Here is a 25,659-nt window from a genome sequence, read left to right as displayed (position 1 = left end):
GAAGAGTGAGCTCAGTATCGTTTGGCAGGCGACAGTACGCCCGGGAGGTGGGGGGATTTCGGCACAAGCCGCAGCGCGTACCAGCGTTGGCGAGGCTTTTGATTTACTAAGGTCAAGGGAGTGATAATGAAAACATTACGTGACGTGACGTGACGTGACGGGGCAGAAGTGCACTTTACTTGCCCGGAAAATGGACAACGAATGATCATAAAATCAACGACCAGCAGGCAATGTAAACCTTCGGCGTACGTTCGGTGAACACTCTAAACTCAACATTCAACAGTTGCACAACAAGAGCACACGAACACTCGCACCCATCGGTCCTTCCATTCCACCAAAAGGCATATAACAAACGGTACCACACCACGGCACAAACCAAACCACCAGGTTAACACGCTTGGACACGCTAAGAGCACAAAACAAAACAAAACGAAGGAGTAGCTTAGTACACGCGCATTTAGGCGAAGATGAGGGGCTGGGAAGGCGGCAGAAACAAGCAGCATCCACAGCAGCGGCGCCATGAAACTGAAGAGATGGAGCGAGAGAGCGAAAAACAAATGGGCGAAAAATGTTTGGGTTTGGTATGGTTGGGACGCTGACATGATGAAGGTCGAGATCCGAGTTCCGTTGGTTGTTGTTTTGGATTTTAAATTTTGTTTCCCCGGGGTTTTTTACCCATCGGGCATCGGTCACAGCACAATCCATGCGTCAAATGCCGCATCAACTGATCGAACTTTTTATGATAAATTACCCTCCGACATCGACATGGACAGGAAGAAGAAAACAGAGGGAGAAAATTGATGGAGCGCTAACAAACAAAACAAAAAAAACCAAAACCGATGAGACGATGTGGTGGCGTCAATGGAATGGAGCAGAGTTTGCGCGACAAAACATAACCTTTACCTAGCAGCCTCATGCCTATAATGATATGCTTACCTTCGTAATTGATTCGACCATCCTTGTCGGCGTCGGCCAGCTCCAGCATCTCGTTCAGCTGGTACTCGGTCACATTCTCGCCGATCATGTCCATCGCTGATTTGAGCTCGTCGCGCGTTATGTACCCATTGCCATCACGATCAAATACCCTGGTTAAGGGAAAGACAGAGACAGAGAGGCAGAGAGATAAGGTAAAAGAAGTAGAACAAAGATTGTTGAGAGCTGCTCCGATGCACAATGTCTTCAGAACAAAGACCAACCAACATTCTCCACCCTCAACGAGGGGGTATGAGTTGCTCAATCCAAGTCCGCATACTAGCAGAACCTGACGCTCTATCTTGAAAGCAAAATGAAAAGTAGGAAAAACCAACGAATAGCCTGCAACAACGATGAAGAACCATTTCGCAAATGGAAATGAGCCCCGGGATCTCATCTGGAAGAGATTTGTGCATCAAGAGCATTACGATAAGAACTTTACGGCAGCCGCCACCCGGACTTAGCTTGTCACAGGATTAGGAATCGGGCGGTAGCACCCAAAAAAAAACCAGGACGAGGAAAACAAAGAATTCACCACCGAGAAGTGAAGCTCGCAGGAAGCTGGAGCTCCAGGCTCCAAGGAGTCCGTCTGCTGCTTGATTTGCTTACCGAAATGCTGCCACCAGGTCCTGCGTCAGGTCGTCGTCGGCGGACTGGGCGGGATTATTGCTACTGCTACTGCTGCTGCTGGTGTTGCTGTCGTCTTTTAGGGCCTGTATTCTCGCCACCCACTGAAGGAACTCTGTTTCATCTATCAAACCGCTGCCTGCAAACGAGAGCAACCAACAGAGAGAGAGAGAGAGAGAAAGAGAGAGAGAGGGAGTTGTTCAGTAAGGGTGCTGCTTGGTGAGGTAAACGAGGCAAGTGGATTAGCTTGGATTGAAGTTGAAAATTGTTTTTTGCTGATGTTTATCGCCCTCGGTATCCGTCCTCGGTCCGTTCGCAGTGGCTCCGGCCACCCCGTAAGTGGCACCTGAGGGACCGACCGACCGACCGACCGGAAGCGGCTTTTGGGATTCCGGCGGACGGCAGCGGAAGAGTTCGCTCCTTCTGGGCCTTTTGCTTTCCGTGGAAGGTGTATGTACCTTAATGGGAGGAGAGGTTGGTGCGATAATAGCTTGGGCGAGATGCACAACAAGATGCTTCATTAAGCGCTCTCTCTCTCCCATGGGTGGTGGGTGGTGATGGTGGTGATGGGATCTCGGTTTAAGTTTGCGGTAATTTTTTTTATTTGTTCACCCCTCCACTCGCCATTTAAGATGGTCGTTCGGTCGGTGTGTGTGGAGGGAGGGGTAGCAAGTTGATTATTTCCTTCAGGCGCCACCCGGCGTGTGGTGGTTTGAAAGAGTACGAGAAAACGCGATGGAGGCGCCTGGTAGGTGGTGAAAAATGCGAGGATCAGCAGGATGCCGGCCCATTACCTGGCCGCTCTTGATGATGTCTTTCACCATTCCTGCCAGCCAGCCAGCCAGCCAGCCATTGTCCAAGACGATGTGTATTCATCGCACCGTGCAAAATGCAAATCATGCTGGAGCTCGAGCTGGAAGTAATAAATTATCTTCAGGCATCAGGGGGCGACCCCCCCCCCCCCCTCCACGCTCTTCGCAATCTACGCTTCTCTGTTCTTCTTCTTCTTCTTCGCTGCAAGCTATCTGGGCGCAAAACAAATGAATGTTTTTGTGGATAAATTTTCCTAATTACCGCTACCGCCAAACCATGAACCTGTCATGTCTTCCGGCACGGCACCGAACATACATTTCGCTGTTTATGACCCACCCCCTCACACCCCTCCCACTCCGTCGGAGTTGGGTTCAAACGCCCACGGTTTTTGGGCCGTCGTGCCGCGGTCGTGCTATTAAACAGCATAAATTATGCCGCACCGCAAGATAGGCGAATGTAATTAAAATGACAATTTTGCCAACCTCCGGGAGGGGGGAGAGGTAACGGCTGGTGCCCAACGTGGGCTGGTTTGAAAACATTTCATCCGTTATGATGTGCCCCGGGGGTCTCGGCTTGTCCTTCTTCCACTTCAAAAACCTTCCCTTCAATGTTTTATCGATATCTACTAAGCCGGACTCGATGTTGGCCGGCTTCTATGGGGTCTCGGTCTTTTCGTGGACCCCGTACCGGAATACTAAATAGTCTAGTGTTGACATTTCGCGTTGCATGACAACATGACCGTCTGCCCCCTTGCCCGATCCCGGGAGCAGGAAGTCGAAAGTAAAAGTTTCCTCCAGGATCTCGAGCCAGAGCTTCGGCTTCGTGGCTTCGTGCAAATAAGTTTCGAAGAAAGGCGCATGAATGAATGGTGCCGTAGAATCGTTAAACATTCGGGCCACCAGCTTTCCCTTCATTCGCACACACACACAGTCCATCGATTGGACCGAAAACTTAAGACATAAGGGGCTTACGTGGCCGGTAGGGCGCTTGAACGCTGAATAAATGTTTGCCGAGCGGTGGTCTGCGCAGCAGCGTTTTGGCAAAAGGATTAAAATGGCATTGATTTTAATTCCTCGAATCAACAATTTCAATGCTGTTGCTCTAGAGGGTCCTTGGACGTCCCTTTTTTGTGCGCGCCCATTTGCGGGGTGCTCCGTTTCCGGGGGAACGAGGCCAATGTCTTGCCGGCCGTTCGTTTCTATCGGGGGAAGTTCGTTCCGTTGGGTTGGCTAACTGGTTTTTTTTGTGAGTTTATCATTAACCGATTCACGAACAGAAACTTTGAACCGGCAACTCTACGTGGTTTGGACAGCTTCGTAAATTCGAAAGTTAAAAGCGTGGAAAAGTAAATGGTTCCGAAGGCGTGTCGAGCCGGTGACGGTGACGGTGAGGGAAGATAATCGATGCTTCACTAAGCATTATAAATGAGCAAGATGTGGCCAAGTGGCCACGGATTGACACAGCCACTCTCAGCCACCGATTTCTCATTAGCACGTTCCACGCTTTTGATGTTCATTTAACGTACAGCTCGGCAAGATAAGCTTCAAGCTTCAATGAAATGGAAAGAAAAAATGAAAACTTCCGTCGCTTAATACAGGAAGCTTAATGCTGCAAAGCGCTGCAATCGAAGGAAGAAAATCTAATAGCATTCTCCGTTACGCTCAAAAGGCACCGAAGGAGCGCCCGTTGCCTTTTTCCAAACATTTACTCCACACAAGAAAAGAAAAATCCATTTCCCGGCCTCCTGGCCTGACTGGTTTTCTTTTGTTTCAACAAAAGAGAAGAAAAAACATGAGCTTCTTCTGGTGGTGAGTGACAGACTCGACCGACCTACGGGTACCGATTCGCTGATGCTAAGCTCCGAATGGTGCAATCCCCGGTAGCAATCGATCTGATTGTACAGGAAATTCTATTACCATCGCTCGGCGCCTGTGTTGCTGTCGGCGAGCAGGTAGCAGGTTTCTCAAGCCAGCGGCAGAATGGGCGGCTGGTTGTGGAGTGAGATGTTCCGATTGATTCCTCGAACCACACTCGGATTGCTCGATTCCTCCAGAGACGCCCTCCCGAGCGTGTACGATGTTGTAGATGTAATATTGTATTTCTTTTATTCTTTCCTCTACCACCAATGCAAAAAAATCTCGCGTTTCCTGTTTTTCTTTTCTCTTTTTTTCTTACAATCAAGTCAATTTCAAATCCATTCTGGTCGATTCTGTTGAAAAGCCTATTTCTGGCGTGCTGCTACATTTCTACCTTCCTTGGGCTGCAATTGTTGGCGCAATACTAATTTGTAATGAAACGGTTGCTCTGTGGCAGTTGGTATCAGGATTCAGTTTTAGTCGCGTTGCAGTCATCTATCGGTCACGGTTCTTCTGCTCCAGTAGAGAAGCAAAAGCTACTCATTAGGCAGAAAAGCTCGTTATCGTTCCATTCCAAGAGACAGACAGCCCACTTCCGTTATGCTGGCCAATGAACGGTCTCGGGTTCACGGTTCCGAGTTCAGTATAATTCACTTACGAAACTGTTTTCATCCAGTTTGAATGGAATTTGCCGGAATGGGTTCCTCGTGATCAAGTTAACCTTTCATCGGTACACATCAACAAAAACACACACACGCTCACACACATTTGATCCTTGTTTGTGTCGCGGGAAATGAATAACGTTCCAATCGTTTCTCGGAACCACCGGGGGTGGGGATGATTTTCTGCAAACATATGCCATCCCCTCCCTCGGAGCATTCAAACAGTCACGCTGCTATGCGAGAGTGCCTGTCATAAACCGTTTCAAATATGATTTATCACCCCGTGCCCTCACCGTACCGTCATCACCATGAAACTTTAAACAAATTCATTTCCCCCCCCCCCTCTCTCTCTCTCCCTCCGGGGGTAACTCGTTTGTTCCGATGACTTCGTCACATCAAACGAGTCGCGAGAGCCACGGTGGCTGTCGCATCGTGCACGCCGTGACCTTCCTGCCGTTTGTTTTTCCCACTTTATGTTTTATGTTAAAATCCAGCCAATCATCCAGCACTGTTTACTCACAGGACCCAGGACCCCCAGGAGTGCTCGCTCGCTCGGTCGGGGTGCTTCCATTCCATATTGTATTGCGGCTGGCGGCAGGCTCGTCGCGCACGCAGAACGGACAGCAGCAGCTAACATGTTGAGCTCTGCCGTTCGACCGTCGCAGAAGTTTATGGCGTGAAAGGCAATAAATCTTGGATGCAAAATTTATTATCAGTTCCAGCGGCAGGCAGAACATTTTGCCACCGGGGGGAGAAGGACGAATTGAAATAAAAGAATGTTTGCACCCCCTCCACCGACGGAGCTACAGGGAGCTTTTGTTGGTAAGAAAAGGGTTTTTCCAAGAAAACACACCAAGGGAAGCCATGTGTGGGATCTATAAGAAAGGGATCGGATCCCTAGATCCTTCTTTGAAAGGGGAATCAACCAAAAAAAACGGTGCCGAAAGGACTTTCAGTATGTGCTTTCAATACAGCAAACGGAAGCGAAAAAGATTTAATTCATTCGCCCATGTTCAAGTGAGGTGCCTCGCCCACGTCGACCACAACCACCACAGTCGAAGTGGTCGAACAATGGCCAACCCAGTGCCTGGGCCGAGGGCCGACGGGAGGCAGATACATAAATTTCCCTTGGCCGACCACTTGCCCCAAGCGAAGGGCACAATCACAATCGGAAATAAATTCAAATTAAATGGTGCTTCTGGCCAGACAAATAGTTTCGAAGAAGCGAGAAGTGAATCAGAGCAACGCGAAACGGTGGGATTTATTGTGTCACGCGGCAAAGTCACGGGGTGGGATGATGCCATTTGTAATGCGAGTAATTTGCTGGAAGGGCGAACAGGGACGTGTCGGTGAGCATTAACGAGAAAACGGAATCGGAGTAAACGATGGCGATTCCGTCGAGTCCGAGATGGTTCGGTCGCTGCTTCAATCGACCGTTTCACTCATCCATCCTAGAATGGGATGATGGAAGGTTCATCCTTGGACGAACGGTCGTCGACGTCGTCGTCGTAGACCGTCGTCTCGCAAAACCGATGACCGATGCTGCGGTATGGGATCGTCACCGCTCAATCAACTCGCGCAAATCGTTTGCTCTCCCTTGGCCTGCCCTGTCTCCCGCGCGAGACAAACGAATGCCATTCCAGTGTACGTAAATGGTACACGAACGGAATCTGTTGCCTTTTGGAACACCGGAAAGGGTCACCGGCATAAAACCGACCGTTTCGTGTGACCGGACGGGGGATTTCGGTTTCAGATACATTATTTCCCCCCCTCCTTTTGTTAGCTCAAATTTCTTGCCAGCCAGCGTCGAGGACGCTACACTGTTTCGATGATTATGACTTGAGGCTCTCGTGAGCGGCGTTTTCGTGGCCCAAAATTGAAACACATTCCTCAACGTTTCAACGTTCCCTTGTCGGAAATCTGATCGAAAAAGCCAGCTCCCCGCAGTAACGCAATCTATATGATGTGCCTCGAAGGCGCTCGAAAGCATGCCAAACGAAGCGGAATGGCTTCGATGGAGGCACCTTCGCTGGAGACGCATGTAAGAAAAATGAAAAAAAAAACTCCATCCAACACGATGCGCTGCCGTTGTGGTGAGAGGAAAAGAGAAGAGGCAACAGACAAGTGAAACATCGTCTGTAACATTATGGCTTACAACACAACCTGACTGTCTAGCAACCCCGAAATGCCCCCGAAGGGATTGGTCCTGTCGTCCTGTCGTCGTAAGCTCCGTAAGTGTCGAGGTGCGCTGACAGCAGCAGCAACAGGACACAGGTAAGCTCCGTCTGCTGGAGAAGGGGAAGGGGAAGACATACACATCGTTTAGCCTGGCGGGCAAATTGTAGTATCGCACCACATTCATCGCACCCATCCCTCGGTCTGCAACGCAGGGGGAGGGAATCCGTTTAGCTCTGCACCCCACCGCCCGAAAATACTCTTCCACTCCCTGCTGTGAGGTGGAATGTTTTACCGCAACACTGCAGTAATGGCAGATAGAGCAACTTCCTGTAGCCGGCAGGAAATATTAATGCTTTTATCCCTGTCGACTTTCCTGGGGGAGGGAGTTTTGTGACTTGCGCGTTGTGTGTGTGTGTGTGTGTGTTGAGTTGTCCTCTTATCTAACGGGAGAACCATTAGCTCGGTGGAAGTTCGAGCGTTCTGGCTTGCTTCGGGAAGCTTAGCTGATGGGTAAATGTTTGCCAAAAAGCAAATTACGATGAATTCGATCGAGCAAATACCGGAGGAGCGCCCCCATAAGCCGTCTCTATCGGTTTTTGCGGTGGTTGTGGTACGCCCTTATCGGGGACACCTAGGTCACGCACACACGCACACACACACACGCACTTGGCTCTTGTCATCACACGCACCAGAATCAAACTATGATCGAGAGGGGTTCCAAGAGAGCTTCCGCGCCGGGGACGAAATGCAATTCCGAGTTCGTGCTCCGGATAAGGGCTCCGGAACGAGGAGTAATTTATGAGCAAAACGCCACCGCCAAGGTCAAGGCCATATTTCTTGCCCCACCTCTCTCTCTCTCTCTCTCGGTTTCTCGGTCTTGTCTTATCGCGCTCGACGGTCTCGTTTCGCGCTGGAAATGGAATGGAAACGGACCGTGTTTCTTTGTGTTGTGGCCGACCGTCCCTCCATCGACTTGCTCACTCACGGACGGTTAAGCTCCTTGAAAAGCTCCGGGACATCGAAACATCCACCGTCCAAGCCCTTGTTTTCCAACCACGGCGTGAGGATATAGATAAGCGAAAGTCACAAAAGGGCGCGATAAGCTGCCGAGAGGAAGGAAAAGTTATCGGAACAGTATGCTCTCTTCACGCCTTGCCCAGCGCCAGGTTTCGGTCGAAGAAGAAGAACAAGTTTGAATCCTTCTTCTACCACCTAAGGGAGAGTTTCTAAATGCTTCTAATCACATGATCAGCGCGCAGCTAGCACTCGGCAGATGCTTTCCGACGAATTACTATCAAAGCGTATGAATCGGAAGCAAATAAGCTCGTCCTTAATGCCCGGAACCGGTCTAGCGGTATGCATATTAGCATTTGCTCGGTATCACTGTGGCGCAACATTTTGCGGACACCGACATTGTGTAACGTTATGAACGTGCGACCGGCACTGTCTGACAGCCAGTAAGTGGTCAAAGCGCTAGTGTAGAGGCGAACCAACCGAGTGGCTGCATCATAATCCCGTACCCATGTTCAACGTACATTCCGTACATTCTACACGGATGATGACGATGACGATGATGATGATGATGAGGAGTGCAGTATTGACCGGGGATGAATTTACGAGACGCAATGCGAGCTCGTTGATGGTGCTACTGCTGCTACTGGTGCTGCTGGTGCATTGCTATCCCGTTGGTTCATTCGTCGAGCACGATTCGCTTTGGAACAGGACACGCTGGAATGCAGTGTCCTGGCTAGCTAGGACAGGACCCAAAGGCATCCAGTTAGCTGCCGCTTCGGAGCACCATCAGCTGCGCGCCGACGGCACGTGCTTCCCGTTATGAAACATTCCCAGGATGGCACCAGAAAGGCAGCTGGTTGTCCCCGGCGAGAAGGAGGGGGTTTTGTGGGAGGAACTCACTCGCGAAATCTGGATTAGTGGATGGAGCCGAAGCCAAATCCGCCCTCATACCACTGTGGTCTGGTGTGTGGCGAGCACTTTTTGGCAACGAAATTCATCATTTAACCTCCGCTGAGTAGTTAGTTGAACGATTGCCAACCGAAACCCGGACCCGGAGCCGGAGAACCTGCTCCGCACAGAGTTCGTGGTGGGCAAATGGTTCGTTTCCGCTTGTCACCAGGTACTAGTAATAGGAGTTCTAGCTGTTGTCCGGCTCCAGCATCCGGCTCCCTTAAGCGGAGAGAACACACCAAAGGACCAACCACAGCTTCAGCTGCAGCATCGTCCTGGCTTCAAGGCTCCTTCGAACCGAGCATCCTCTTCCTACGATTGCTTTCGATATTCGAAGGAGCACAAAGGAGGAAGACAATACCTGGCCGAGGGAATGCCACGGGGGGGCGGCGGGGTGAAATTGCCATTTCACAGCTGCGAACGATGTTTGCCAACGATTGGTCGAACCATTCCTCGCCATACCGAGCACGTGACCTGCAGACGACAGCAATTTGGTGTTCGCCGGCTTCGCCTCACTGCACTGTGGTCCCCCCGCCGGTGTCCGTTTTCGGGGCTACGCTGTTTTTCCAATTTTCATCCGATAAGTCCTAAACCGAGACCGAGACCGAGACCGAGACCGAGACTACTACCGAGTGAGTGAGCAGCTTCCGAGCTTCGTTCGTTTTGCTCGATTACGCCGGAAAATAATGGCCAGCATGGCTGCACGAGGCACCCGGCATCTTGCGCTTCTTTACTTTCCCCCGGGTGGAAGGGATGCCCCGATTACAGTTACCGGGAAATGCCGGTGAACACCGGATCCGTTTCCCGCAGCCAGCCAAGTAGAATGGAGCAGCACTGACTCGTGTAGCGATGGTGGTAGCCTTGCGAGTAGTCGCGAGAATGTACTTTAAATGATGTTGTTCGATGACTCCGTGTGGTGATGTCACGGACACGGAACTCTTACCTGTTCGGCTGGCTTCCCGGAGCAGGTCATCGATCAGCTCGTCCCGCACGTGTATGCCGAGGTTCCGCAGCATAAACTGCAGCTCCTCGGGCGTCACGTGCCCATCCTGGTCGCGATCGAGCAGATCGAATGCCGTCCGCAGGTCTGCAACAGGGGAGAGAAATATACAAAAAAAAAAGACATAAATACGAGGATACTGAAGGAGTTTTTCGTCGCGTTTTCGAACGCCAAGAATACGCGAAAAGTAGCTAATGGTAAAGTTTGTCAAGTACGCCGCTCTTCAAAACTTGCCAATCAAATCCACGAGTACTACGGACTTGAGTACAGGAGCAGCGAGCGAGCTCGATGCATGGATTAGTAGCATCACCACCAGCAGGAGAGGCTTCGCCTCATATTGCTGCGCTGCTGAAGACGTTCCGTTCCGAATTTACTTTTGATTATGAGAGGTAAAAGTTTCATTGCTTCCCTTCCTCTCGCTCTCTCTCCCACTTTAGTTCTCTCTTTTCATCAAAACCGATTGGAATCGTCCGTGCGATCAAATCGTATTCCCCCGCCACCACCACCATCTTGAATCCATTAGGATGGTGTGTTTGTGAGAGGCGACCCTTTTCATCGGCGCATCGAGACCGTTACGCCTCGGAACCGGTCTCGGAACCGGCGTAGCATTAGCATGAGAAAGCTGTTCCCCCCGAAAAAAAAGGAATAGAGCCGTTCCTGTTTGCTTTTGGCCATTTCTAGCACTTCCACCTAGCACCGGGAAGCTTACTTACGGAATCGCTTCGCTAACCTTTTCATACCCGTTAATACCGTGGCGTAAGCACCGTTCGAGTGCGCCTCCGCGGGGCAGGATAAGCCGCCTGTTAGACTGTTTAGCATAATCGAATACTCCAGCAATCCTGCAAACACACTCTTGCTGCCGGTGACAGTTTGCATCCCAAACGGCAGTCGTTGGTGTTGGTTTAGTGGATGGTTACAGAAAATGGTGTCACCATTTCTTGAATGGCTAAGAAGGTGAACGATCCGTAAAGACCTTCATCAGTATCATCATGTGAACACCCCGTTTTTGTCAACACGGGTACAAAAGGACATTCTCCTTGCGTCTTGCCAATTGTGCAGTGCAGTGGACATGTACCGGGAACCGAATGCCAAACACAACACAATTGATTAATGATCCCAATTAGCGGACTTCGCTATAATAAACAAACAAAATCCCGCGCGTTTTGCGTCTGCTGGTTGTTCGGTCGAAAACGGTCAGCGAACGGCGCACAGTGACAGCGAACATGCCAGCCAGTCAGCTCCATAGATTTGCGCTTCCCACTCGACCGCCGGTACACTGGAACCGGGAATCGCTGCCGGTCGTAACCGAAAGCCGAACCCGAACCCTTGCCCCACCACGAGAGCTAATATAAACAGATCGTTTTTTCAAAGTCACAATGATTTATGAGCGAGGCGAGAAACTTCTCCTTTTGGTTGGTCTACCTCCCTATTGGCGCTCAAGCGCTCGAACTGCGCCGCGCGTTGACCAATAAATATTGTGGCATTACCCCCCCACACGCACACACACACACACTAGCTTTTTGCAATAATTAATGGCCACCACTCGATCGAGTGCGTGTGTTTGTGTGCTCGTTATTTAAAGCTCCTTCAGCAACTCGCGTACTCGCAACGACAGAACTCTTGGCTCGATTATAGTAGACAAGACAAGAGTATTGGATTGGATACGGATAACGCGATTTGCGAATGCGTCCCTGGCACTCGATCGAGTGCAACCCGTTCTCTGCTGGAACGATTAAGATTCCCTTCGTACCGGCCAGGAACGAACGGAACGAGCGGACGAACGAAGCGGTCGGTCGCATGCTTCTTGGAAACTTTATTGAGTTCCGTTCCGTTCCGTTCTGATGAGTAGAAAATTGAATCAATCAATCATATCAATCGAACCGGTGTGTGTGCGTATGCGTGTATTTGCTGCTACTCCTGCTCATGTTTATGCTCATGGCACCGACCATGTAGGCTGCTGGTGAACGAATCCCTCTAACTCATGTGCCCAACGATGAACGGCTGATTGCGAGGAGCACACACACACAGGCACACACACACTGTATGTGTGCGTGTGTCCCGGATTGGAGATGGTACCACTCCGTCGTCTGCTGATGACAGCAGCATAATCGAGTGAAGTGGAACAGAATATGTTAATCAAACGTTCGTTGATTCTAATGGCATTTCGGCTGGAGGCGCAGCGGCTGCCGAAGCTGCATCAGGACGATGCCACCAGGAGGAGGTTCACACACCGAACAGAACTTCTACCGGAATTCTTTCCCAAACAAAGCTTTTAACGAATGAGAAAACTATGTGCCGTCTGCGCGCGTGTGTGTGTGTGTGTGTGCGAGTGCTGGTGCGTGGTAAATCCCGTGTTCGGTTCACCTGCAGCGCGTGCTTCCAGCTGTGCTTGCCGTTGCCGTGAGCGCGAAACCGAAGTGATTAAACTTTTCCCATTTTCCAGTGACATCGTCCGGCTCAACTATATCCATCAGTGACACTGACACGCACGCACACAGGGAGAGAGACACGGCTAGTGAAAGAGGGATGAGCGTTGTGCTGCTGTTGGGTGACTTTTGCAGAGAAAAATTACGGCGGAATAGTTCAGCGGGAAACACGAAACATTCTCCACATCAACGATTGCGATTTGCTCGGGAGGAAGTAATAGAAAATGGCACCACCAACGGTTCTCGAACGAACGAGCAAAACCTGGTGCAAAAGAAGCGCAGTGGCAAGATGAAGTCGAAAGCCCGTTAGCCATGTCCGCCAGGTGATGGCAGGAACGCGCTGGTCCGCTTTGCTACCTGTCTTTCTCCCTATCTTTCTCTCTCTTTCTCTCGTTGGATGTCTAGCAGACATCCTTCGATACCGCGGCGAACTCGTGCTCGGAACTGACGGAACGGTGGAAAAAAGTGATTTATAAATCTCATTTAAAATTCTCATCAAGTGTCTCGTGGGGCTGAACCGGGGGACACCAGCACCGGAAGTCAGCTGGTCGTTCGTGAGGTTCGTGGGGTGGTGGGTTCTGTTTGAGTTTGGGACTTGACTTGTTCGCATCATTCCAGGAGTTTAACTCCGCGAAACTGACCGATCTGGTGTGATCATCGCAACGAATGGTTCCCGGTTTTTCGATTCCAACATAAAGTTGAAGCGTGATCTCGGGGGTTCTTGGATTGAGCTCTCATCGTCCTTGGTGGCTCTTGGAAATTGAGACGCGCGTTTCCAACGCTTGGATGTCAATTTCCTGCTGTCGTGTAGGGTATGAGAAGTTGAAAAATTGCAGAATTTGACTATCTCGCTATCGCCCTTCGATGCAATTCGCAGTTTCAGCGTCACAGGATTTCTACTAAAATTCAATTTCAATTTCTTTCGCCCTATTTCTAGAAAACCTATTGACCATTCAAGTGATTAGTTTTGCAATTGCATTGAGTAGCAGCCAATTTCCGAAATAAAAGAACACATCGCCACATCGTTATGGTAGCATTGCCAATTAACTGGCTCACTGTGCACGTAAGCACAGGCCAGCAGAGGTGCATCATGTGCAGTTTTAATAATTAAATGCAAACACATCGCAATGTGCACGTTCCGTAACGGAGGAAGGAACGGAAGTCAGCTCAAGTAGCTCTACCATGAGTGCCATTCAGTTTTGAGAGTCCCGCTTGAATACATTGTGCAATGTGGTGTCCAGTGCCCAGCTGTGGACACTACTACTACTACTACTGCTGCTGCTGCTGCTGCTGCTGCTGCTGCTGCTGCTGTACGAGAGCACTATGTTGCAAGTGGAGCCCGTGTACAGTGTTTGCACAAACCAGATTTTAAGCGTTTCCCCGAGCTACTGCTCCTTGGCTACAGTGCACAGTCCATGGACATTCCACCATCTTTTTCCGAGCAGAGAAATGATGCTACGATCAGCATAATATAGAAGCATTTTTTTTCACACAAGCACACAGTGTGTGTGAGTGTAAATCACGCACACCAACATTCAATGTCACCTGACCTGCGAAACCGTGGAGGCGATGAATCCGTTGACACAACAGCGCGCGCGTAGGCGGGAGATTGGGGGCCACCGATAGTCGATGCTGCCGATGCTAAATATAACATCAATCCAGTTTGCGAAACGCTCTATTCGTAGATCAAGGAGGAGCGTGTGTTCCATTTCGGTTAAGCGCCGTAAAAGCGCTGACAACCACCCCCGTGCTTGGTCTGTGCAGGGGGAATCCCGCGCCAAAGTCGCAAACTTCGGATCAACATTAAAGGTGGTTGCTTGCCTTTTGCTACTTTGGCAAAATCGCGCCAAGATCCGGGAGTGCCGGGAGTCGGGGATGGGGAGGGTAACACGGTCGCAAATATTACTTAGCCGGCAAAGTACCCGATACGGTACGGGCCATCCCTTTGGAATGGTTTTCGCTAGGGAGCGGAATAAAAATACGGCCAAGTTAATCGGAAAAGGCAATATCGCCGTATTTCCCACACCCTCCGCCACTCTGCCTGGCCTGGTGGCAGAAAGGAAAGTGAGAAAAATAATTTTCATTCAAGTATTGCGAGCATTGCTTTTTTTTCGTGAGATTCGCTCAAAAATTCTCTCGCCCCCCCTAAAAATAGCGAACGCGCGAGAGAGACAGAGAGAGAGAGAGAGTGCGAGACCGAGACTGGCGTGGTGTGAATGTGTATGTAATTTGATTTGGCTCGCTCGTTTTGAATGGTCCTTACCACCACCCGCACTCTTCCCTCTCACTGATCAGACCGTTACACTCCGTTGGGGTTGGTGGAAAATGTATTGAAAATGAACAACAAAAAAATGGGGGGGTAGTGCCACCATCTGTTGAGGCGGAAAGTGAGACCGAAATCTTTTCGACCATGCCATCAAAAGCATACGGCACCGAAGGAGGAGCAGGGTTTGCGAAGGGTTGTTTTGGGTGGGGGTTGTGGACCATAATTTCGTTTAATTTGAGTTTACCCACCACCAGGCGCCTCCATTTGATCAAGTTAAGCTCGAAAGTTAAGAAAGCGACTTTAATGCGCATCTCGATCCATGATTGTGCGCGAGGGACGAAAAGTTTGAAATTATATTAATTCTTTCGTCCGCCATTAGAGGGGACAGCAGCAGCAGCAGCAGCAGCAGCAGCAGCAGCAGCAACGACAGCAGCAACAGATAGCATGCTCAGCATTGCGCTGGGAACCGATAAAACGCTTTCCATTCCTAATAAATGCCGCTGGTGCTACGGTAGCGGTACGTGACAGTTTGTATTGAGTGGTTGGACAGTAAAGAAGGACTGTAGACGTGGCATCTTCGAGCGTGTCCTGGGTATGCTGCAGCTGCAAACCAACATAGCAGAGAATGTCATTTATGTACCCGGTGGATACCGAAGGCCGCAAGGGAATAGTATGCACAGGATGCAGCTGACCGGATGCGCTGTCGACAGTAAATGTCAACAGGCCGGACAACGCAAAGTGCGGAATAAAGCAGCATAAGGTCACAACCGAGAGAAGGCTGTCAGTAATCTTACTTCCAAAGCAGATATGCACCTCCAATGACCGGTAAAAAAAGGGATTCTCAAGGAGTTGAATGATGGATCGGTTAATTGAAATCTGAGGTTGATGGAAAATTAAAAAAAAAAAAACACACACACACATTTTTCCTCCACCTTCATTAGCAGACGAGACCTGAAGTGGAGTTTCGCACCGAACGAGTTCTGTCACTCAACGCACGGCCAGAGGCACTGGGTTTGGTGGTATTTTGGCGAAAATCACCCACAAAAAAGAATCCCCAATAATCCCATCTCTCCAAGCTCCAAGAAGCAGTTTCAATTAAACTGTCCAACTCCACGACCCTGGAGCTGAACAGCGGCGTGTGACGAGGGTATGTCGTTGCTGTTGCCTTTGCCAGCTGCCATGCCGCTAGACAAATGCGTGTTGGACCGCGCAGAATACCGTGTCCGTGTCTCATCTTCTTCCGACATACCAGACCACCACGCATCTCACGTCAGTGTGTGCAATCTGGACATTTGTAATACTGGTGGCGGGACCGGAACAGAACAGAACGTAGCGCCATCTTCACCATGTTCCCGCCAAAAAAAATGGCCTCGGCAATGGCCGGTTGTGGCTGCTACTGACAAAGTGGCCGCCGCGGCACATGTCGCTCGCTTTCCTTCTCCATTTTGACAGCCGATAAATAATGACCTTGGCCATCATCGGCACCACCGGTTCGCCACCGTTAGGCTGTCTGTTCCTCGAAGGAGGATGATGATGGAGCAGGACAGCAGGCCGGAAGGAATGTAGATTAAGAGCAGTAACATGCGAAACATTACTTGACCTTCGCCAGCCAGCACCGGAATGGATTGGCGGCGGCGGCGGCGGCGGCGGCGGCGACGCATCTTCGTGGCGGTCCGTTGCTTGCTTGAAAAATCACATCCATTAGTCAGATGGTTCCCGCCCAGCCGGTGGTGGTGGTGTGGAACAGACCAAACCTATTTCCGTTTCATCCTTTCGGCTTTTTTGTTGCTGTTGTTGTTGTTGTTGTTTGTTGTCCGAAGAGATCGCTCTCCACCGAAATTGTGATTAATAATCGCGCTAAAATGGCTGAATGTTTGGTGCCGCCGAGTGAACGGTATGTGTGTGTGCGCGGATTACACACTAAGATTGTGTCACCCGAAAACGGGTGGTGGCCGCTATAAATCTTCTCGCTGGGGCGCCTGCCAGCTTTACGAGCCGCCGTCGAGCTGCGGTTTTATGAATTCCGACGGATAGACGACGGCCGGTGGTAGCTTGAGTGCCAATTCCAATCTGGAAGCTTCAGGTTTCAAAGTAATTTAATTAAATTGTTGCACGGTTTGTGCGACCGGACCATGAACGCAAAACAAACAAATGAAACGTGGAAAAACGTGGCTCGCTGATTGTGGCGAGCAATCCCCGGGCAGGGAAGGCCACCCTCGAGTGACATTCCAGCAGAGTACAAGCAGAGCAGTAGCGGAACGTGCGGATGCTCGGGCTGCCCGAAGGACAGCAAATTGCAATTTTCCCCAAAGGGCGCAGATTGCATTTTGCACATTTTTCATGGAAAATTGCGCAAAAAAAAGGGGGGAGGAAAAATGCGATTCAACCACACCGCCCGAGGGCGACGGTTGTTTGCATTGAAGGCAGACAGGCAGAGAAGAGGGGAGGGATTGCATCACGCGGCAACCAGCCAACCAGCGACGAGTGAAATGGTTTACGATCGTTTTTGAGTTGGCCTCCTCCCAGTGTAATTCCATTTCCCCCCTTTCCTGACCCCGTCTTGGCACATCAACCCCCTCCCCCCGTCGGTGGTCATCCTGTTTACCCGGTGTCCAGCCCGGTTGAAGGTTATGTGAGCCGGGCGGCGGCGGCGTGTGTGTGGGTGGAGCGTGGGTGTCTTCGGCGCAGCGGAAATACCATTCCCGCGCGGCCTACGCGACACCTACACAATCGCATACCGTGACCCCACCGTCCCCGGGGGGGAGGGGGGGATGGGGTGGTGTGCGGCCGCAGATCGCTAATTTCCATCCGCCACGCCATTCACTTGGCCAACGTGCGGTGCGGTGACAGATTTGTGGTCGCCACGGCGCGCTGTTCGGGGGACTGGTCATAATTTATATTACCCTGGGACCACCCTTCGGGGGTGCCTCCGGATCGTGCCAGAGTTGGAAACTGATTCTGGTGTGCCCGATCTGCGGTGTGGTCAGTGGATTTCCGGTGCCGCCGCGGTGCTATTTACATCGCATTATGGGGTGTGCGTGTCGGCGCAACCCGCAAGTTCTTTCCGCTGCCACTGTGGTCAGGGGCTAATTAAAACTGCTCGCACCAGCACCCGGACCACCCGCGCGGTCACCTTTTTGATTATCATCCGTCCAGCGACTGCAAAAAGGAAATGGACGGAGCGTAGTAAGCGGTGCGGTTGAATGCCATTGCCTTTGATGTTGCTGGGGTCGGGGGTGTTATTGTCACGCGCAACCGCTTCCGGCCACCGGATGTACCGGGCTACGTCAGTGAATTCACTCCAAATGTTGCTTACTTATCGCTCACACCAGTTCCTCTCCGAGGGGGTTCGCACATCAAGAACATCATCTTTTCGGTGACCTTTTGCGTTCGTGCGTAACAGCGTCACAACCGGACAAAGCGGACAAAGCGGACAAAACGGGACAGTATTTTACAATTACCAACGCACACAATTGTCCGCGCAACCCGCAGCACAATCACGCAAAACGGTGCGTTTACAGTTTGGGGCATAAACTTTCGGCAGCATTAATCTTAATTAACTCAGCCAGCCGCCGAGGGTGGGGGGCACACTAGAGGACACAGTGTTGGGTGCCAGCCAGTCAGCCACTAAACGTTTAGGCTACCGATCCCCAGCGCAGTGTCTTGGAGAGTAATTTATTTTGATTATAATTTATCATCCTTTCATTGATATCCTGTCACCGGTCCTTGGGAGGATCGTTCCCCCGGGGACATCCATCCCGTAGTGTTTTTGGTGAGTTTGTCTTGTCAACGTTCAACGTAGGGCATCGTGTGCAAAGTGGTTTCGCCAGCAAATGGAGCAACTGAACAACACCAGACTTAATGAGAGCTTTGACTCGTCTCCGGGTATCTCCGGGTGCTGAGTGTGATCGCTTTCGCGCGTTTATGCTCGTCGTCGCGGCGCACAAGCTACAAAGTATTCTCATCGAACGAGCATACTGAATATATCAGCTAGGAAGCGCCCACGCGGTCTCGCCGGTTGCCGAAGTGAAGTCCCTCGTGTTCCTATGACATCCCCATCCCAAGTGGCGCCATTCCCAGGTACAAGCCATAGCCATACCGATACGTCCGTAAAGGTCATCTCGATGCTAAGCACCGGTGCGATGGCAAAGCGATTAACCGCCTCCAGGGTGCCTCGGTCCAGGGTGTCTAGGTTGACAGAGAGTCATACCGTGCAGCTCCCCTCGCCCTGGTGTTTGTTGGAGAGATTGGTTCGGGCCGTTAATTATGTTTATGACTTAATGCCAGCGAACGCACGCGCGCCAATCACTGAAAGGTGAGTTCGATCCGATAACCGATGACCGAAATGGCGGAATGGAAGCTAACCGGGACAATCAATCGGAATCGGCCGTGCATGACAAGGTGTCCACAGAAAGTTCCTTCTTTTCCTGTTTGTTCACTTCACAAAAACAGTCTACCGGGTGTATAAGCTTAAAATTACCGTTTTTTTTTTGTCGAAAAAAAAAAACAATTTTTTAACAGAAAGCCAAAATAATTTATTTAAAGTATTTTCCCTGGCTAGCTGCACATTTTTCCCATCTTTCGGGTAATTTATGTATACCATTCCAAAAGAATTGTCGACTTTGCGAGGAAAACCACTCGTCAAGCCCTTTTTCGACATCTTCATACGAATTGAAGTACTGGTCGTAGAGAAAAATCAACTTCTCATGTTTTTCTCCATAACTCGGCCTTTTTTCACAAAACTTGACATGATTACGCAAGGAAAACTATTTGTTTTTGCGTGAAATCACTTATGATGGGCACTGATTTACGTGAACAGGTGTCTAACCCATGCAAAAAAAAAAACAAATGACAGGTCGATAACAGCTCAATTTACTCGATAAACCCATCTAGAAGCATACGCTAATTTTAAGCTTATGCACCTGGTATGTTGGCTGCTTTACACATCTTTTTGCAACTTAACAGCTTAATGCTCCTCAACACACCTATGGCACAAATACAAAGGGATTCTTCTATGTAAAACACAATAGAACAAGCCCTGGTGTTTCAGAGATCAACAATAAATCATTAGATTAATGATATTGTTCAGGAGTGCAGCAGCTTAAAGCCTCAACATCAATTGTTTCGAAGAGAAGAGAGTTAATAAGCGCACCGCACTAAAGCACAAACCATCAAGTACGAGTAGTGAACGGTTTATCATCCAAAACGGCGTTCATCAAACGCTTCCCATGGTGGATGACAGAGTGATTACCCCTCACTCACTCACTCACTCACGTGATGCTTTACTGCAACACCTTTGTGCGGCCACCACACAATGACAACAACGGTCGCCACAACCAAAAACCGTTGACTGTTGGTCAGCAGCAGCATTGGTTCGTGTTTGCTCACGCTCACGCAAACCGCAATCATTCCTTTGGCCAACAAACGAGCCGTAGGTGAGGGGAGGCAGCTTCATAAAGCATACCACGGGAGTGTGACTCACCCTGCGGGGTGAGGGAAACGTGACAAACTGGAAAATCTCCGCATTGTCTGTCGATGCATCCTAAATCCCCTCCCTCCCTTGGACGGGGGTGCAGTCGATTGCATCATCCCGTATCGCATATCGATCGGATCCGGGTCACTCCCGACCCCCTTCGCCGCGATGCACTTCAACCCTCAAGGATCTCCACCCACTTGCGGTGCGAAGGACCTCAACCTCGTGATAGTGGTGCTGGTGGTGGTGGTGGTGGTGCTTGTGGTTTGTATCACGCCTTCACGATCAGCACCACCACCACCATCACCACCACCCATCCAGCACCAGCTGCGATCCCATGGAACGTGCTGCGTGGATGCAAAGAGTTCGATGCAATCGCTCGCCCTGCACCTCTCCGGCTTCGAAAGTGGTAGTGCAACAGGGGAAGGGTGGAGGGAACTCGAGTGCCGATAACGAGCTGGTACGCCAAGCCCCGGCCAAGTCAGGTCTGCATGGTGCGGTGCAGCAGAGTGGTTTGGCCGGATCGTCTTCTGACCTTCTCGATTTCGCCATCGTGCAATCGAACGAGCAATAAGTGGTTCGGAGGTAGACTATATTGATTGATGATACAACAAGTCTCTCTCTCGCTTTCGCTCTCACTCGCTCGCATCTCACATTTTATTGCCCCGTTGTGCACCATCGCCATGCCATCCTCGGAGGCACCGTTTTTTTCCATTTTATGCTAAACGCAATCCCTGAAACGCTCAATTGACTTTTTCATTAAAAGCGATGATGCAAGAAGTAGAGTAGAGAAAAGGGCGCATTGTGGAGACACACCAACGAACCAACTCACGACTTGCCGTGTTCCTTGGTGGCAATCAATTTGTTGGCCACAATTAATCAAATCCGGTGCTCCTGTAAACATGCACCCGTCCTGCACCGGTGCTCCTACTGCTGCTGCTGTTGCTGCTGCGAGTGATAATAACTGCATTCTTCGTTCTTTGCATTCCCAGTTTCGCAAAGCACGTCCATATCGCGTCGCGTACCGTAGCAGCAGTGCCAGGAAGGGAAATTTATGACCAAGACACAGCGCAATAGAACCAACCAGAGCACACAAACATACACTGAGAGGGGCAACATAAATTGCGTATTCGTGGCATAACTGCAGCCAGCATGTGTCAGGACCGGCAGGAATTGAATGGGCCAGAAGCCAACTGTCAAGCGCAGCGCTCACCGATGAAAAACATGCTAATTTGCAATCATCTTTGCGCGTCCAACGCAATTCTTTCGACCACGAAGCGAGTGCACCAATGGAATCAACATTCCACGCGACTCGCGACTAGCGAATGCGGAGGATGATGATGCGATGATTCACCATGAAGACCATGATGATGACCTTCACCAATCGGTGGCCGGAAGAGGCCCCATCTTGGCCCCAGATACCCGATATCGCAACTTGCTCGCCTCTCCCCCGCGTTCCAATGAAAAACATTTTCATTGTTCGTTCGTTCGTTCGTTCGTCGGTGCCTTACAGCCGGGCAACAGAATTCCGGTCCTTGCTGGCTGGCTGGCTTGCTCAACCGTGGTAGACTGGTGCAAGAGGACCGGAGGAAAAGGGCCGTTGGGTACTGGCGGGATAAAAGTTTTTCAAAATTCATAATGTCACTGATGCGATAAGTTTGGTGCGAGTGGCGCAACGGGACGGGACGAGCAACTTTTCGCAATTTTGCAGCCCGGAACGCAACGCAACCGATGGGTAACCCCTTCGTAGGAGGATCCTCCCGGGTGCCGGGGGGGATGCGGGGGCTGGCCAGCTGCATGATCGGCGAAGCGAAGCGAACTGTCTGTAGCGAAGCCGGGGTCCGGGGCATGGCGGAATGATGCGACCAAGGGTATGCGGCTCTTGGTAAACAAACAAGTTTTATAAAATCATTCACTTCCGCACCGGTTGGCTGTGGACCGGAAGTGAGGCACCGAATGCATTACGGCGTCGGTGGTGGTCCCGAGAGACAGGGAGTGCGAGAGAGAGAGGCAGAGAGAGGAAGAGAGGAAGAAAGAAACAGAGAAGCAGCTGCTCGTGGCTGGCTGGCGTTCCGTTTTCTCGAGACATTTCTTAGAACTTCTGTCCTTGGATTTCCCCTGCCCCCTGGTTAGATAATGTGTTGTGGCCATCTTGGCCTCGCTGACGGCCACCGGGTTTCATGGTTCGTCGGCGTTTAATTGCGTTACCGACATCTCCTCCGTCGACCTGATTGAGGTGTGTGGTGAGCACAACACACAGTGAAATGATCCAGCAACGCCGCTAACAGCAGCACAGTTTGGCACAAATACCAAGGTCCACGTCCGCACGTCGTCGTGGCGCAGCAGAACCGGCGAAACGGAACACTTTCAAGGACAAACCGATTTGCCGTGTAATCATACCCGTCCCGAGGATGGGGGGAGGGGACGTACAGGGTGTAGGGTTCGGAGCGATATGAAAATCAAATTAATATTCGTTCGTCCCCAACCCCGGGGGCGGATTGAAGTAATGATCCAATCCCAAGCACGGTCCCAACTAACGCCAACGCCAACGCTACAACGGTTGGCATGACGGCGCGGGCACCCTACGGTGGTGTCGTCGTCGGCGTCGTCGACGAAGCTGGTTTGACCTCGGTTCGCACTGCGCACTACAAGGACACCCCCGGAGTGGGGGGGGGGGTGAGGGTAACCGGGTGAACCGGTGGCGTAAATGGTGGCGAAACACGCAACGCAACGCAATCGCCAAACGCCATCGACGACCGGCGATGGCATGGCATGGTGCGGTGTCGTTAGCGTGGCCGGCTCGATGTCTCAAGATTTGGTTCGTCCTCGCGTAGTGGGGGGGGGGGGGTGGCACGACACGATACGGACGCGTGGAAAGCCAGAGACACCAGAACGGGAGAGAGCGAGAGCTTGCGGAGTGGCGGAAAATGTGTGGAGACAAGACAGAACCCTTCATGTTACCACATTAAAAGATCATTTATCCATCAGATTGTATCCCTGGGGAGGGGGAGGTGGCCAACAATAAGGAGTGTGGAACGAGGTTGCTACTTGGCGGGGGTCATGAAAAAGATATTAACCTCTTTTCTTAGTGGGGAAGGCGTCGCCCTTTTGGATGCTTTCGAAATGTTCCGTCGTTCGTCCAAAGTCTAGACGATAAAGCAAGCAAGAAAGGAGTTAACATATCTTCGAACGTCAACGGTTCCCGGACGATCATTAACATTAAGGATGTTTTGTCCTTGAAAAGGGGACTGCTTTAGTTGGAAATAAGATTAGATACTCTCAACTTGTCTGACAATGCAGCTAATATATTCCTGGGGCCTTTCTGTTTGTCTTTACCCGTTCAGGTGACTGCAAAAGGACTCGTCACAATCCAATGACTTGCTTCTGTCTGAAGACGAAAGGGTACCCACATTGGGTTATGTAATCGAATTTGAAGCAACAACAACGCAAATGGGCGCTAGCAAAGAAGCACCCTTTTTCATCAACATCCACAATCACTGGATCAACAAATCTTCACAAACGAATCTACGGTGCTCCTAAACAAACACAACACTCGTCCTCGGATTTGTTTTGCTCCCCTCCTGACACCCTCCCGGGGGGACCATTCATCCATCATCACTCTCCGTAGACGCTGAGGGGGTAAGAAAAATGAAGCAGAGCGGAGTGCAACGACCACAAGAAGCGCATCTGACACCCAAAACTCACCTCGGATCTCCGACAGGTTAATGAAGTTTTGGCTCATTGTTGTTGTTGTTGCGGTGGTTGGTGGTGGTGGTGATGCGGTGCGCAGGAGTCCAGGAAATACAGGTTACTCCTAGCAACCTGTCAGTTGCTTTTGCGTGTGTGTGTGTGTCTTGGTCTTGGGGCAGTCTAGGCCAGGTCTCGCACAGGGTTCAAACGTGTAGTAACGTGCACGTTACACCGCGTGTCACTCCGGTTACTCCAGGGAGTAGGCGACGCTGCACGCAGCACAGAACCGTCTCTGTAGCCTCTGTCCTGTGTCGGTTCGCTGGTTACTTCGATGCCAAGGCCGTTAGACTAGGACTGCACAGTGCACGTCGACGCATCACCCCCCTCCTTAAGGAGCGATAGGATCGGTTGGGACCGGATTGACAGACAGAGGGTTCAATTGGGAGGCGGAAGAAGGGGCTTGGCTTTTGTGGTGGAAAAAAACGCTGATGGAGCTAGCGGAAGAGGTGGACAGCGCGTCGCCCAGGCTCACTGTGCTCACTCACATCCCTCACTCACTCTGCTACGACTAAACCGTTCTACACTCCACGTAACGTAACGAACAGACACACATGCACGCACGCACGCACCCTCGGATACACGGAGACATCCACCCACACACGGACGGCGTCACGGCGTCTTTCTAGCTTGGGAACCACTTGGGAGCACGAACACCGACGGACATTCTCTATCGCTATGGGGCTAGAGGGGAAAGGCCAAAACCGGGGGGGAGGGATGATGACAGCGCAAGGAGGCGCAGCTTAAGATCACTCCTGGAGCTGGTAGGCTGTTATGAGAGAAAGCATCGGATCGTATCAGAGCCACACACGCACACACACCCTTACACAGGACCAGCACATGATTATGTGCTTATGTTCACTTCACTGGCTTCGAGCGTTACATAAACAGTCTACTTCATCGGGGAAGGAAGGGTTGATCGCTTTAAGTGTCTCAAACAACCCCCTCCCCGCCGGACAACCCCTTCAACCCGGGGAGGAGGGTGGCTTTGAAGCACTTTGGAGACGCGCCTTGGGCAATGTTTTTGTTGCAAATTTCATCAACCTCCAGCGCCATCCATCCATCAAGGGAAGGCCATCAAGGGAGGGGGATGAAATTCGGAATGGAGACGCATGGTCGGTGGTAATTTCACCCCCTTTCCCACACCCCCCGCCCTCTTCAGAAAAAGAAGAGCGAAGAAGATCAACAAAAGCGCGGAAAAAAGGTTGGTGGAGTGGAGAAAGGGGAAGGGAAAGACAAACTGGGGCACCAGCCAGGCGTCAGGCTGGCCGACATCGGATCCCGAGGCGAGGCGAGGCGCGCACGTCGAGAGTCCTTGCGAGAAGGATACTGCGCTATCAGTAAAACGGTTCCTCGAACGGCAACCCGGTCCCTCCACACCACACAGCACACACAGCACACACACACACACACACGACGAGCCAAAGTGGTAGCCACTTGACGATGAACCTTTAGGGGCGGTGGTTTGTTTTTGTTTAGCCAACTCCCAGGGCTCCCCCCCTCCCCCCACTCGTCAGCCACCATCTGAAGAATAACACTTGGTGCCGGGTGTTGGTGCGAATCGGCCACCACGTCCGCCCCCTTCTCTCGCTTCCTCGACCCACGGAGGGGGGTTGCTCCTCTTCAGGTGCTCACGTGTACCGTGCGCAGTGGTGGTGCTCACGTGCTACAACG

General features: G+C 51.1%; 1 protein-coding gene across 5 annotated transcripts in view; it reads right to left on the bottom strand.

Moving 5' to 3' along the window:
• The window catches only part of LOC125957447 (calcium-binding protein E63-1), a 51,872-nt gene that overhangs the window by 7,233 nt on the left and 18,980 nt on the right, over positions 1-25,659 (bottom strand). For 4 of the 5 annotated variants that reach the window (XM_049690149.1, XM_049690148.1, XM_049690147.1 and 1 more), the window contains 3 exons: positions 10,017-10,160; positions 1,582-1,738; positions 937-1,085 (listed from right to left, as the gene is read on the bottom strand). In XM_049690149.1, the coding sequence (XP_049546106.1) occupies positions 937-1,085; positions 1,582-1,738; positions 10,017-10,160 (450 nt within the window). Of the gene's footprint in view, positions 1-936; positions 1,086-1,581; positions 1,739-10,016; positions 10,161-23,943; positions 24,755-25,659 lie in introns of all 5 variants that reach the window. The other variant, XM_049690150.1, reaches the window with a different exon arrangement.

This window comes from Anopheles darlingi, chromosome 3, assembly GCF_943734745.1.
Source record: "Anopheles darlingi chromosome 3, idAnoDarlMG_H_01, whole genome shotgun sequence".
NCBI lineage: Eukaryota > Metazoa > Arthropoda > Insecta > Diptera > Culicidae > Anopheles > Anopheles darlingi.
Note: the sequence above shows the minus strand (reverse complement) of the source record. Positions and strands in the feature narration are given on the sequence as shown.